We start from the raw sequence: 15,527 nt of genomic DNA, 5'->3' as shown, positions 1-15,527 counted from the left end.
TGATAAAGTATCCAGAACATATAAAGGACTCTTACAACTCAAGATAAACAATCCAACTGAAAAAATGGGCCAAGACTTGAATTAAACGTATAAACAAAGAAGACATATGAATGGCTAAGAGCATATGAAAAGATGCTCAGTATCATTTGATGTTAAGGAAATTCAAATTAAAGCCACAGTAAGATACCTGGCCCGGAGAAGGCAATGGCACCCCACTCCAGTACTCTTGCCTGGAAAATCCCATGGATGGAGGAGCCTGGTAGGCTGTAGTCCATGGGGTCGCTCAGAGTCAGACACAACTGAGCGACTTCCCTTTCACTTTTCACTTTGATGCATTGGAGAAGGAAATGGCAACCCGCTCCAGTGTTCTTGCCTGGAGAATCCCAGGGACAGGGGAGCCTTGTGGGCTGCAGTCTATGGGGTTGCACAGTCGGACTCGACTGAAGCGACTTAGCAGCAGCAGCAGCAGCAGCAAGATACCTGGCCACAATAAGAAATAAATAAACCACAGAGAGGAAGAAAATATTAGCAAAACCTATCTGACAAAGGAATTGTATCCTTGTAAAAGAACTTCTGCAATGTAAAGACAGACTCCTGTCTTTTTATAAAAAGACAAACAATGAAAGATAGGCAAAAACCTGAACAGTCCCTTCACTAAATAAAGATATGTGAGCATGAACAGATGCTCAGTATTATTAGTGATTAGAGAAATGGAAATTAAAATGAAGGGGAATTCTCTGGTGGTCCAGTGATTAGGGGTGCTTTCACTGCAGGGGCCAAGTCCCACCCCTAGTCAGAAAACTAAGATCCCACAAGCCACTTAGAGTGGCCAAAAAAATAAAAATTACAGTTAGGTACAATTTCATCCCCATCAGAATGTTTCAAATGGTAAAGGCTGACCATACCAAAGGTTGACAAGGACTTTGAACAAGGGAACACATTGCTGTGAGCGTGTGAAATGCTACAACCACGTGGGGAAAATGTTAGGTATCTTAAAACCAATTCCATTGCTAGCTATTTACCCAAGAGAAGTGCAAGCTCATTGCCACCAAAAGCCCTGGACCAGAATGTTCACAGCAGCTTTGCTCATAATACTCCAAAACTCGAATCAATCCAGATGTCCATAAACAGGGGAATGGATGAACTGTCATAGTCATACAGCAGAATGCTGTCAGATATAAAAAGGAGCCAAATATGATATAGGCAACCACACAGATGAATATTTAAAACGCTTGTTGCTGTGTTTTAGTCGCTGAGTAGTGTCCGACTCTCTTGTGACCCCACGGACTGTAGCCCGCTAGACTCTCTGTCCATGGGATTTCTCAGGCAAGAATACTGGAGTGGGTAGCCATCTCCTCTTCCAGGAGATCTTCCCAGACTAGGGATGGAACCTGCATCTCCTGCATCGCCAGGCGGATTCTTTTCCCCTGAGCCACCACCTAAAATACTAGGCTGAGCTAAAGAAGCTATAGGAAAAGAAAGGGTACCATCTGTATGATCTCATTTACATGAAGTTGCAGAACAAGCAAAACAAGTCTATAGTGATAGAAAGCAAAGCATTGATTGCCCCCAGCAGTTGGGGAGATTAACTGGAAAAAGGCACGTGGCAGTTCTGTGGGATGATGGAAATTTCTGTCCATGATGTGTATGTGGATGTATTGGGCTGGTCAAAAAGTTTGAGTTTTTCCATAAGATGTTACAGAAAAACCCAAATGAACTTGAATGAGCCCAAATTCATCCAACTCACTGAAAGTCTGTGCATCTTATATTTCATAATACCTCAATAAAAAATATAAAGCCACCATTAAGAGAATGAAAAGCTTCAAACTTAGAGAAGATATTTAGAACATACTCACATCTGACAAAAGATTATTCCCAGAAAAAATAACGTAAAAATCAATAAGAAAAATAGAGCCAATAGCTAATAGTTGGGCTTCCCTGGTGGCTCAGCTGGTAAAGAATCCTCCTGCAATGCGGGACATCTGGCTTCGATCCCTGGGTGGGGAAGATGCCCTGGAGAAGGGAAAGGCTACCCACTCCAGTATTCTGGCCTAGAGAATTCCATGGATTATATAGTCCGCGGGGTCACAAAGAGTTGGACAACTGAGGATAATAGATAAAAGATCTCGATAGACTTTTTACAGATGAGGAAAGACAAATGTGTGTAAACATACGAAAAGCTGCTCAACCTCCATCTATAATCAGGAAATTGTAAATCAAGATCTTGTAACATGCCCACCAGACTGGCAGGAATGAAAAGGCTAGGCAAGGTCAAGTCCTGGTGAGAACACAGAGTAATAAGAACTCTCATGCCACGCTGATTAGAGTGTAATTGGATATAATTACTTTTGCTTTGAATTTCTCTTCCACTCCTGGGTATATAATTTAGAGGAAGTCTTACACTTGTGACCGACGGATACGTACAAGAATGTTCACAGCAACATTATTATTGTAGAAAAAAGATAAAACCTCAATGTCTACGTATACCACATAATTTGTGGCATAATCTTACAATGGAATATACACAGATATGAAAATGAACTTCATTTATACATACCAATATAAAAATTTAATATTGAGAAAAAATGCAAAACAGATGAATACAGACCGAAAGTTTCCATGTATATAAAAATGCAAAAACAGTATGCTCTTTAAGGTAGCATGCATAGGTGGTAAAAATAACGAAGGAAAGCAAGGATGTGATTATCATGAGACTCAGGGTTGTGGTTATTTCTTGGGTAAGTGGATCTGGGAAGAGCATACAGAGAACTTCTAAGATGCTGAGATAATTTTCTTCCTTTCTAAGAAAATTTTCTGCCTTTTAATCTGGGTGATGACTTCACGGGTACATATTTTATTATTTATTTTAAACTACACATATGCATTTAATATACTTTTGTATATATTTCATAATTTAAAAACATGTAGTTATGACCAACCTAGATAGCATATTGAAAAGCAGAGACATTACTTTGCTAACAAAGGTCCGTCTAGCCAAGGCTATGGTTTTTCCAGTGGTCATGTATGGATGTGAAAGTTGGACTGTGAAGAAAGCTGAGCACCGAAGAATTGATGCTTTTGAACTGTGGTGTTGGAGAAGACTCTTGAGAGTCCCTTGGACTGCAAGGAGATCCAACCAGTCCCTTCTAAAGGAGATCAGTCCTGGGTGTTCATTGGAAAGTCTGATGTTGAAGCTGACTCCAATATCTTGGCCACCTCATGCGAAGAGTTGACTCATTGGAAAAGACTCTGATGCTGGGAGGGATTGGGGGCAGGAGGAGAAGGGGACGACAGGGATGAGATGGCTGGATGGCATCACTGACTCGATGGACGTGAGTCTGAGTGAACTCCGGGAGTTGGTGATGGACAGGGAGGACTGGCGTGCTGCGATTCATGGGGTCGCAAAGAGTTGGACACGACTGAGCGACTGAACTGCACTGAACTGAGAGCATTATGCTAAATGAAAGCAGCAGTTATCAAGGACCATACATTGATTCTATGTATATGAAATGTCCAGAATAGGAAGCACCAGAGGAGGGGCTTCCCATGTGGCTCAGATGGTAAAGAATCTTCCTGCAATGTGGGAGACCCAGGTTTGATCTCTGGGTGGGGAAGATCTCCTGGAGAAGGGGAATCGCTACGCACTCCAGTATTTTTGCCTGGAGAATTCCATGGACAGAGGCTACAGTCCATGGGGTCGCAAACAGCTGGACACACATAAGACAGGAAGTAGATTAGTGGTTGCCTAAGGTTGGGGAATTAGAGGAGAAATAGCAAACGACTGCTATTGGGTACAGGGTTTCTTTTTTGGACTGATAAAAATGTTGTAAAACTAATCACAGTGATCATAGCGCAATTCTGTGAATACTAAAAACTGTTGAACTGTATACTTTGCGTGGATTAATTGTATGGTGTGTGAATTGTATTTCCCCCAAAATAGCTGTTATTAAAAAAACAGGCAGACAAGTGGGATGCACAGAAAAGCTCTCGCATGATAAGAGGGTGAAGCTGACAAAGATGAGATAGTGTCTAGAGCCATGGTCCTCAAACTTTAGCATGCCGCCCCTTACCTGGACAACTTGTTGAAACCCAGATTGCTGTTCTGTTTTCAGATTCTGTAGATCTGGGGTGAGGCCAAGAATGTGCATTTCTATCAGTTCCCAGGTGATGCTGCTGGCCCAGGGACCACACTTTGGGAACCTTATAGTGCCCAATAAAAGTCCAGTGAGCATATATTAGATGAAAAGATGGGTGGGCGGATGGGTGGTTGGTTGGGTATTCGGGACAGTGGATGGTTGGTAGTTGAATGGATGAATGCACGGATAAGTGGATTCATGGATAGATAGAAGGTGGGCAGCTCTTTTGGGGGAAATACAATTCACACACCATACAACTGATCCATGCATGGCTGGATGAGGGTGGTTCAGAGTAGTAGGAGAGAAGATGGGATTGAGAAGCTGTGGTGTGGAAAGCATGGTAGAGAAGGGCTTGAAGTCAAAACCCAGTTGCAGCTCTTGTCATGGATCCACCACCTACCAGCTGTGCAATGTTTGACAGGTGACTTTACCTCCCCGAAGCTCACTTTCCTCACATCTAATGTGGGTTAACAATGTCTGTGAATGTCCCTTGGGCTGAAAACCTTAAAAGGGCCAACCCAGAGCCCGACATACAGTGGTTTCTCTCTACCCTTCAGTTGGATCTGACTCTTACCATCGTATATCGCTGGGCTGTACTGTGTGGTTGAGACGAGAGGCTTGTAACTCAGGTCCATCTTGTTTCCATAGTGACCAATGCTGACTTCAAATTGGATCAGGTCCTTAAAGTCAGGCATCATGGTGCAGGAAAGGAAGATGACGCACAGCCCATACTTCTGTCGGTTCTGGTGCTTCTAAAACAATAACCCCAACATCCCCAGCATGAGTCAAGGGATGAACAAAGCTATGGAGACAGGCAGGGAGGCAAGCATGAGGTGCCCGGTTTCTTTCATTCAGTGTGAGCCAGGCCATCCCTCAACTCCTGCCCTCTCTCAAAATTCTGCTTTGACTCCAACTCACGTGGCTGATCAAGGGAAGTTCCTCCCATGACTTCTATCACCTGGCCCCTCCACCCAGCCAGCCCTGGTCTTCTCTTCCTGAAGCCAAGCAGGAGGGTCTTCTGGTCCGTCTAGGCTCTGAATTGGCCCGCCCACCCCTCTTCTGGTCTAAACGCCTCCCTTGGATGAGACTGAGTGTGGGCAGGACTGTGTGGTAGAGGGTGCATACACGTGTACATCTGCTCTTGGCTTTTCTCAAGCCCCGTCCCCCCACCATGAGCCCATTTTCTCAGGTCCTCTGTCTGTCACATGAGCCCCTCTCTCATTTCTGTTACCAACCACTGCCCTACTTTTGCATTCTCCCATTCTGTTCACTAACTCAAATCTCTCCTGCCTTAATAAATAACCCTCCCTCTCTCCTCTGAGCCCCTATTTATCTAGGACCTGATCTTGTCTCCTTTAACTTTGCAGCCAAGTTTTATTTTTTTGGTGGTGCTGCATGGCACGCAAGATTTTAGTTCCCCGATCAGGACCAGAAATTGAACCACTCCCCCTGCAGTGGAAGCACGGAGCCCTAACCACTGGACTGCCAGGGAAGTCCCTGCAGCCAACTTTCTCTAGACTTGCCTCTATGCACCATAAATAACTTCTCCCTCCTGCCTTCGGCTTCTCTCCTGACCCAAGGCTACTGGTGCCTTCCTCATTACCAGCACACACTTTTGGGTCCTCAGCTTTTCTGTCTGCCACATTCAGACTGTTCTGCTCTCTCCTTTCTGCAACTCTCCCCTCCAGAGGCTGCCCCAGTGTTCCCCTTTGCCAGCTCCTTCTCCATCTCCCTGCAACCCCCCTCCTTCTCCCTGCAATCTCATAGGCTGTGATTCTCAATGGGATCCAACCTCAGGTCCCTTCTCCTTTCGTTCCATCTACACTCCCAGGGCAATTCCTCCATAATCTTGGGTAGATCCTGGTGTGCTGATGACAAATGTCTCTATCTAGCAGGCTTAGGGACTGGTCCCCGTGGGTGTCTCACAAGCACGGGTCAGAGGTGGGATTCATCATGATAAATGGAATATTTCCTGCCATACTGGTAAACAAAACACATCACAGTCATTAGCAATTGCCACCCCTGACGGTGAGCTGGTGAGCCCTGAGGGAACTCAGGAAGGAAAGACTATCTGCCATCTAGCAGCCATCAGACTGCAGCCATTCCCCATGGTGAACCCTGAGGAAACTCAGGATGTGAAAACACGGATACCGGCCCCAGACAGGTGAGGTGCATATCAAAGGAATGAGGCCAGACTCTTGCATCTTCCCATACATAGAAAATACCTAAATTCCTTAACTTGAGATGTCTGGTTTTCCTTTAACAATGATCTTTTGATGTTCAGACTACCTGCTCTTTGTTGTAATACTTCTACATGACCTGGCTCCCCTCTTGCCTCCTCAGAGCAGTTCTCTCAGGGTTGAGATGCTGCCTCCAGGGCCTGAAGTCCTAAAAATTCCACTGAATAAAATATAACTCTCAACTTTTAGGTTGTGAATATTTCTTTAAGTTCACAATCATCTCCCTAGACCTGCTCTCCCTTCAGGGAGCCCATGTCTGACCCCCACCTCCCAACCTGAGGCAGAAGATGGGCGTTGGCCTCACTTCTTTTTCCTGTTGGTCAGTGACTTTGACCATTGTTTCCAAAGGGTCTCTGCTCTCTCCTCTCCAGCTCTCCTCCCCTGTGACTGTGTCCCCATGTCTCCTGAGTAAGTGGGTGGCCCAATTTTACTTTCTTTCTTTTTTTTTTTTTGGAAATTTGATTCTTTATTAGAACTCTTCAGATTCATGTTTGCAAACCAATTTTACTTTCATTTAAAGCTATGGTTTTTCCAGTAGTCATGTACAGATGTGAGAGTTGGACCATAAACAAGGTTGAGCTCCAAAGAACTGATGCTTTTGAAATGTGGTGTGGGAGAAGACTCTCGAGAGTCTCTTGGACTACAAGGACTACCAGCCAATTCTAAAGGAAATCAATCCTGAATATTCCTTGAAAGGACTGATGCTGAAGCTTAAGCTCCAGTACTTTGGCCACCTGATGGGAAGAGCCAGCTCATTGGAAAAGACTCTGATGCTGGGAAAGACTGAGGGCAGGAGGAGAAGGGGGTGACAGAGGATGAGATGGTTGGGTGGCATCACCGATTCAATGGACATGAGTCTGAGCAAACTCCAGAAGATAGTGATGGACAGGGAAGCCTGGCATGCTGCAGTCCATGGGGTCACAAAGAGTCAGATACAACTTAGCGACTGAACAACAACAAATCTATTTCTGACATGGTTCCTCCTGTCCCTTCCTGCCTCAGTGGTCCTCCTTGGCCTTCAGGAAGAAATGCAGACTCCTTAGAACATCATTTCTCCTTAACTAGATTGCATGTCTGTTAAATCTAAACCTTGTCTTTACTGGGTCCATTGACCTCCTGGGATTTGGCACAGCAGGAAGCCCCCACTGGGGCTTAGTAAAGACTCAGGTGGAGGGACTTCCCTGGTGGTCCAGTGGTTAAGACCTCCCCTTCCCATGCAGGGGGTGTGGGTTCAACCCCTGAGCGGGAGCTAAGATCCCACATGCCTTGTGGCCAACACATCAAAATGTAAAACAGAAGTAATATTATACAAATTCAATAAACACTTTAAAAATGGTCCACATCAAAAAATTCGTTTAAAAAAGACTCAGCTGGATTGAGGAAACATCCCATACATTCAAAAAGAGCATTCCACTCCTGACCCAGGGCTTCTTGCAATGTCAGAGATGGGACCCAGAGGAGACTAGAGACAGGCAGAAGGGGTCTCTCTTCCTGGGTTACCTGTCTCCTGTGGTTACCTCTACGCTGATCACATCTAGGGAGAGATCCTTCATCTTAGCTTCTTGATGGGATTTGATGTGGGTGATTAATTCCAGGAAGACCCGGCCTCGATAAGCTAAACCATCCTTGACAATGTTGGGAATATTCTATGGTAATAGGAAGGAAAACAGTAGGAAAAGGAATGAGAGAAAAAGGCAGGAAAAGTCTTTCCTGAAACCTCTGTAGCAAAGACAGAGTTGTTCTGTAACTTTCTGCCTTGGGCTGATCACAGTCCCAGGGAGGAATTCCAGAAACTCCAGTCCTGGCCATGCCTGGAAACCTCTGGGCCCTGAGCCCTCTTCCACACCTGAGGCCTCCTCTTCCTCTTCATTCATTCTATCTCCAGGCCCACCAAAATTGCCCTGGTCCTGTAAACCCTTTCTGCTTGGAAGGGACTGTAGTAACTATTAAATTATCCCAGGCTGGCCAATCAGGACAAGCCCTGCCCCCTTGGCAACAGTGATTGGTCCAAGGGGAGCACACATGACCTAGGAAGGCCAATTAGAATGCTTCCTTGGCCTTCCCAATTAGAGGCTACCATGGCCCTGTTCCCATCAGGGAGGCCAGACTGTGGTAGAAACCAATGAGGCCCAGGAAAGAGCAGCAGAGATGAGAGATGGAGTGAGTGTGGGAGAGGCTCCTAAAGGCATTGAGGTCTTGGTTTCTGAGGCTCTTCCTCACTCAGAGGCCTTCCCAGCCCCATTCTCTTCTTTTGCCCATTGGCTTTCTGGTGTTTACTGCCATCCTCTCTCTCTCTCTTTTTTAAATTTTTACTGGAGGATGGTTGCTTTACAATATTGTGTTAGTTTATGCTGTAGGCAAACTATATATCCCCCCTTTTTTGGATTTCCTCTCCATTTAGGTCACCACAAAGCATTGGGTAGAGTTCCCTGTGCTATATAGTAGGGTCTCATTAGTTACCTATCTCATACATGGCAATGTATATACATCAATCTCAAAATCCCAATCCATCCCACCCCCCTTATCACCAGTGTTGAATAACCCAGTGCTCTTCCACATTTACCTGTGCTGTTTCTTTTGCTGCCATGACCTTTCCCCCTGCCCAATCTCTTACCTGGGGTCTCGTCTCAATGCCCCTTCCTTAGTGAATGCCCAGAGCACTCCATCTGCTCCTTTCTTGGGTCACAGCACATGCCTCGGGCTTCTGTGGCCCTTTGTGTACAGGCTTCGAGTCCTCTACTGGAGTGTCATGGACAGAAACCAGGGCCTGGGCCTCCCCAGGCATCTCCCAGGCCCTGGTGCCTGACACATGGTTGATTTCACCTCCACTATTCCCTAGAGCTGACATAAGAAGCTTACAGGGTCTTCTTCCTTCATCCTGAAAGGGGCCTTTTTACCCCCACGGAGAGTCAAGAAGCTGGGGCCAAAGCAGGGTAGGAAGCCAGAGTACATTCCTGCAAGGGGAAAGGGGTGAGAGAGGGTGGGCTTGGGTGGGAGAGGTGCAGGAGGCAGGGCACAGGGGGCTTGCTTGCCTTCTATTTCAGCTCCAGTGGACGAGATCTGGTTGAGGGACAGGCTGACTGTCCCGATCTCATCATTGCACCTGTTCCTGGGGCTGGAGAGAAACACACCCTGCAGGTAGAGTCCCCAGCCCGGTTCTGATTTCCTCCTCCCTGGTATGTCTTCCAGCCTCCACCCAGTTGCTCACCAGTCCAAGACTCTGAACTTGATGTAGCTGGAGAGGCAGGGAAGCTGCAAAGGGCAAGTGAGAGGGGCAGTGGGTGCCTGCCCAGATGGCCTGGTCTTTGCTGAGACTGGGAGCAGTTGGGAAGTCCTGAGTCTGGGTCAAGGTTTGGCTCTGTTACCAGTGAGCCCAGAGGGACCACTGAGGCTTATGGACCTTTAGCTGGGGGCTCTCCACTGTGTAGGCCCTTTGCCAGGGCCTGGGGAAGGCCTCAGACTATGTCCCATGATCATTTTATATTCCCATTCTTAAAAATGGTCCCTCATTGCATCAGCTCCAGGAGCCAAGAGATGTGGGTCTACCCAACCGTGGAGTCCATGACTGCAGTCCTTACATGGCCCTTCAGTCTGGAGGCAGGTTTACCAAGCCTCTCACGGGGATGTTGCAGGCCTCAAAAGACTTCCTCACATTTAGCAGTTAACCTTTATTTACTATTTAAACTTAAAAAAAAGTTTTTTGGCCACTCAGGGTGGCTTGTCAGATCTTAGTTCCCCAACCAGGGATTGAACCCAGGGCCCGAAGCAGTGAGAGCACAGAGTCCCAGCTGATGGACCAGCACAGAATTCCCTGGCAGTTCATCTCTAAACAGCAGGACATCTGTCTCTTCAGAGAGTAACAATAGCTGCCACTCTGGGGAGGGTTTCCATTGTCCCCAGACTGCCCTTAAAGTCTATGTGGATCACCTCAGTGACCCTTACCCCTACCCCCAACAACTCCAGAAGCCAGGAGCTGTAATCATTCCCATTTTCAGACAGGAACACAGAGGCACAGAGAGGCCAAGGTCCTGAAGTTCTTGTGCACCATGCAGAGCCCTGCCCACTCTGCCATAACCCAGCGAGGTGTGACCATCCTTCTTGACTGAGGGGGACTGAGGCCCAGAGAGGGACAGAACCAGGATGGAACCCAAGCTTCTGACACATGGTTGATTTCAGCTCCACTAGCTGAGCCTGGTGGGCCCTCCATCCTCACACATCCCCTGTTCATGGGGCATGGTTGGGGTCCTCTGTTCTCCACTCCCCTTGTCCTCTGCCCCTTGCCATAGCGGCTGAGGGTCAGGGGAGCAGGGGAAATAAAGGACTTTCCATGGACTTCCCTGGTGGTCCAGTGGCTATGACTCTATGCTCCCAATGCAGGGGGGCCCTGGTTCAACCCCTGGTCAGGGTACTAGAGCCCACATGCCACAACGAAGACCCAGTGTGGACAAATAAATAAATATATTAAAATACATATAAAAAGAAAGGGCTTTCCCACCGAGCAGCTGTTTAGTAAGCCATGAGATCACCCTGCTTAAGGAAGGACACTGGAAGTGGAGAGAGGGGGGCCCTTGGGCACCCAGGTCTTCCAAAGCACCAAACCCTACAAATTGGTGGAACCATATTTTCATCCATCTTTGAGAATTCTCTTCCCCTTTCCCAGTTCTTTGTTTTGATTCCCCTCCTGTCTGGGGGCCCCTGAACTGCTAACTGGCACAGACCATTGTCAGCAGTGCCCCCTGCAGCCTGCCTTACTCGGGCCCTGACCAGCTGATCTCAGACGCCACTGACTGTGCAAGTGGTCATCCTGCCACTTCACAGGGAGGTCCAGAAGGTTGGCGACAGGCAGAAGGGCTTCTCTGGTGGTCCAGTTGGTAAAGAATTCACCTGCCATGCAGGAGACTGGCTGCAATGCAGGAGACCAGGTTCAATCTCTGGGTCAGGAAGATCCCCTGGAGGAGGGGCATGGCAGCCCACTCCAGTATTCTTGCCTGGAGAACCCATGGAGAGAGGAGCCTGGTGGGCTACAGTCTATGGGGCTGCAAAGAGTTGGACATAACTTAGTGACTGAACTGCCTGCAACAGTCAGGCCGCCCCCCAAACAGCCCCAGCTCTAGAGAGAGACTGCATCTACAGGAAATGGGTAAGAGTCTGGGGATGTTTGGACATCTTCAAACATGAAAGGCCTTTTTCAGGGATGGGGGGGCCTGCCCCTCCTCCACTGTTTTCCAAGCCTGGAGGAAGCTGAACATGAGCAAGGACATCCAAGGCCTGAGCATCCACAGAGCATCCGAGGATTCCTGTCCTGAGCCTCATCACAGCCAGCACAGGGGGAGAGAGCAAGGGCGTGGAAAGGACTAGGTCCTTCTTTAAGAGTCTAGAAAATCACCCAAGAAGGTAGGGATGAAGAGAAACAGTTAAAAATGCTGACTCACAGAGAAGTAGATGGAGACGTTTCTGGGAGAAGCAGGGAGAAGGGTCCACAGAAAGAAAGAGGGGATCTCCTTTGCTAATTTCACATCACACAAATGTAAGATATGTTGGTGGTGGTGGTGGTGTCAAGTTGCTAAGTGGTGTCCAACTCTTTGCAACCCCATGGACTGCAGCACACCAGGTTCCCTCTGCCACCCTCTCTCCTCCTGCCTGCAATCCTTCCCAGCATCAGGGTCTTTTCCAATGTAAGGTTAAAGGACAGTGAAACGCTCTCTGGGCAGCCAAACGAGTGCCACACAAAGTTCTACACCCTCACACGAGAGTGCTCAAGTCCTCTCTCAGATTGCTGACTCTTATTTTACACACAGTTTTTACAAGCCTGGCACGGAGTCAAAAGTCAGTCAAAGCTCTCACAGGGCTTGGAGAAAACTGGCATGCACACTGCTGACAGGTGACTGAGAAGGACTGGAAAGCTGTAGAAATCAGACTAAAAGCCCCTCCATGTTGACACCATTTAATATAGTCACAAACAGCCCCACGCTGCACATAGCCCAGTACATAACTATGCTCTTGCAGCGCCTCTAAAGCCGTCAACAAAGAGATACAACTATATTCAGGGCACTTTGCTTAGAAGATAAGAAAATGCATAGTACAATTTAAAATGGGTCTTGAAAGTGTTTTGTTTTTTTTTTAAGTGAAAGGGCATATTTAAGCTCTCTGGAAAGTTTAGTCTTAGGGCCCATTCATTTCACTTTTTTTCTAACCTGAACTTGATCACTAGTTGAAATCATCTAGGTCATTTATTGGTTTCCCTTTTTTTTTTTTGGCTTCACAGCACAGCTTGCACTTGCAGGATCTTCGTTCCCTGATGAGGGATCGAACCCAGACCATCAGCAGTGAAAGTGTGGAGTCCTTACCACTGGACCACCAGGGAACTCACCCCATTCACTTCAAGTAAAGTTCACTGTAATATGTCCCGGGCTTCCTCATGCTCCCTATAAAGCAGAACCCCCTGCCCCCTCCCACCCCTAACTTCCATCACACGCCCCTTACAAAGACCCCTTCTGTTTGTGGGGGGTGAGGAAGAGAAAGCGTGATGAAAAAGCAATACCTGAATCCGGAAGGTCAGGATCTGGTTCCATATAGGGCTCTCGGTTTGGGTCTGCACATGTGTCTTGAGCTGGGAATATCCCAAAGAAATATCAGTCCAGCCTCCCTCCACTGGCCTCACCTCCCAGCCCTTCCGGTCCAGCCTACGGGTGGACCCTGTCTGCAGCACAGGGCTGGTCATGGGAGTCCCTGGTCCAAAGACCCTTTGACAACTTCTCATCAGCTACAACTTCAGTCCTTTGAGTAGCTATCTAGATCCAGACTCCTTCATATTTTCCCTCAAATCAGCTTTCAATTGATTTAACTTTTAAAATAGAGGGTTGCTGCTGCTGCTAAGTCGCTTCAGTCGTGTCTGACTCTGTGCGACCCCATAGATGGAAGCCCACCAGGCTCCCCCGTCCCTGGGATTCTGCAGGCAAGAACACTGGAGTGGGTTGCCATTTCCTTCTCCAATGCATGAAAGTGAAAAGTCAAAGTGAAGTCGCTCAGTCGTGTCCAACTCTTCACGACCCCATGGACAGCAGCCTACCAGGCTCTTCCGTCCATGGGATTTTCCAGGCAAGAGTACTGAAGTGGGGTGCCATTGCCTTCTCTGAAATAGAGGGTTACTAACTCTATTACATGAGTGCAAACATGTTACTTTTGTTAGAGAAATTCTAAAATCCCAACAAATAGTCAGCAACAATGATTCTGATGGCATACTCCTTTTCAAAGTATCACTTGACTTTATTTTTAACCCTAGCCTTATTCCAAGCAATCATGTTGGTAAAATCAAGGGTTAATTGGTCTGGTTAAACTTTTTCATACACTCTAAGAAAAATATAGAAATATTAACATTTCTGAAAATACGTGTGCCTCTCCCACCCAACAGTATCTCACCTACTTCCAGAGTACCAAACCACTCACTGGGAAATAAGTACTCAGTGTGGTGCTCTTAAAATATGTCCACACGCTCTTTGGTATGCTCCCCTTCAAAAGGTGGACACTATCTCCCTCCCCATTTGTCTGGGCTAGATTTAATGACTTCTTCTAATAGGTAAGATATGGTAGAAATGATGCTCGATGAATCTTGAGACAAATCTACTTAATTTCAGCCCAGAATTCCCCAAATTGGAACACAGGGTCCTTTTTTTTTTTTTTTTTTGCCCATGACATCCATCAGCATGTGCTCAGAGAGCTTCAGGGAACGTTACTCTCGCCCAGAACCTCCATGTCTAGATGCAGAGACTGAGGTTCAAGGGCTCAGTGACAGTTTCAGTGGTGTGCACTTGCGGACTTGTCTCATTCACTGGTCCACTCATCTGTGCATTTCGATGTTTGGTTTTCGGTGGGCATCTTCTCCCCTCAAGGCACTAGGCACAGCTCTGGGAAACGGGCCGACTAAGCCACAGCCTCCACCTTCACAGAGACCCTCCCTGGTCCCATGGAGTCTCATCACTCATAAATGGGATATGACTCCTGGGGTCCTGGCCTCCGACCCAGTCCTTTGCTCCATGCTATTTTTTTCTAGGTGCCAATGTCTCTAAGCTTCAGACCGTTTTTATGCTTACCTTTTCCCCAATCAGTTCCGCCTCCAACATAGGACTCACAGAGTAGTGTTTCTCTAAGAATAAGAAGTTAAAAGATTTCTGTGGCAGCATTATTTTTTCAGGAGGAGGAGATGGAGTAGAGACAGGACCTCCTAATGAAGACCCTCCGTCATAATTTGGTTTTATGCCCCCTGGGCAGACCCCTCCCACTTTCACTCTGTTCCCCTGTGCCACTGTGTGTCCTGGCACACAACCGGGGTGGGGGCTGGCACAGGGAACCTTGACTATGGGCATTAAGGACAGGTCAGGGGCGCGTGGCCCATTTTAACGGCGCCTTCATAAAACCATTCTCGGTGGGTTTCAGCCTCCCCCTCCCCCCACCCCAAGTCTTAAGGTCAAAATGGACCTGGGGAGCCCCGTGAGAAGCCAAGGTGGTCCCCGGTCGGGAAGCTCAGGGCTACTCCCGCCCCTGCCCCGACTGACTGAGGTGGAGGTCCTCGGCGCAGTAGATGAAGAGCTGAAGGTAGGCTATGCTGATGGGCACCACCGACGACTTGAAGATCCGGGTGTCCGTGTCGTCAACCCTATAGATCAGTTTCTGGTCGACCTGGAGAGAGTCACAAGGAGGTCACAGGCCACCAGATTCGGCTGGTTGGTTGGGGTGGGGATGGGCAGCCTGGAAGCGACACAGTGAACAGGGAAAGCCTGTGAAGGGCGGTGGCTGCTTGCGGGCTGGGGGTGGTCACTCACGGAAGCAGCCAGGCTAACAAGTGCTCCTGAGGTGTGGGGGGCAGCCTCACCGGTGCCTGGTCTCCCACACCGAGGGCACAGATGGTGACTTTCAGGTAGCCTCTCACACCACTGTTGCGTTCGTTTGGCTGGCAGAGGCCAAGCCATTTCCTCAGGAGTGTGTGACCTGGAGAGGCAGAGGGCCCGTGGGAGACCAGCCTCCAGGTCCCCCCATCTCCCCTGGAACCAGTCGTTGCTTCTGTAGTGGGGGCAGCTGTGTGGAAAAGTGTCTCATATATTCTGGTTTCCACCCAGGGGCAGAGGGAAATGGGACTCACTTCTTTGTGCTTAGT

The 15,527-nt window shown here is 47.8% G+C and overlaps 1 protein-coding gene across 1 annotated transcript in view; it reads right to left on the bottom strand.

The window, feature by feature from the left end:
- Positions 1-15,527, bottom strand: part of FER1L5 (fer-1-like family member 5) — a 55,395-nt gene that overhangs the window by 27,064 nt on the left and 12,804 nt on the right. The window contains exons 11-19 of the mRNA XM_010829596.1: positions 15,246-15,361; positions 14,929-15,052; positions 14,467-14,519; positions 12,918-12,986; positions 9,585-9,628; positions 9,409-9,491; positions 9,236-9,330; positions 7,894-8,022; positions 4,711-4,888 (exon numbers count right to left, since the gene is read on the bottom strand). Of these exons, the coding sequence (XP_010827898.1) occupies positions 4,711-4,888; positions 7,894-8,022; positions 9,236-9,330; positions 9,409-9,491; positions 9,585-9,628; positions 12,918-12,986; positions 14,467-14,519; positions 14,929-15,052; positions 15,246-15,361 (891 nt within the window). The remainder of the gene's footprint in view (positions 1-4,710; positions 4,889-7,893; positions 8,023-9,235; positions 9,331-9,408; positions 9,492-9,584; positions 9,629-12,917; positions 12,987-14,466; positions 14,520-14,928; positions 15,053-15,245; positions 15,362-15,527) is intronic.

Source organism: Bison bison, unplaced genomic scaffold (genome assembly GCF_000754665.1).
Source record: "Bison bison bison isolate TAMUID 2011002044 unplaced genomic scaffold, Bison_UMD1.0 scf7180017864508, whole genome shotgun sequence".
Taxonomy (NCBI): Eukaryota; Metazoa; Chordata; class Mammalia; order Artiodactyla; family Bovidae; genus Bison; species Bison bison.
This window is presented reverse-complemented; position numbering and strand designations above follow the sequence as displayed.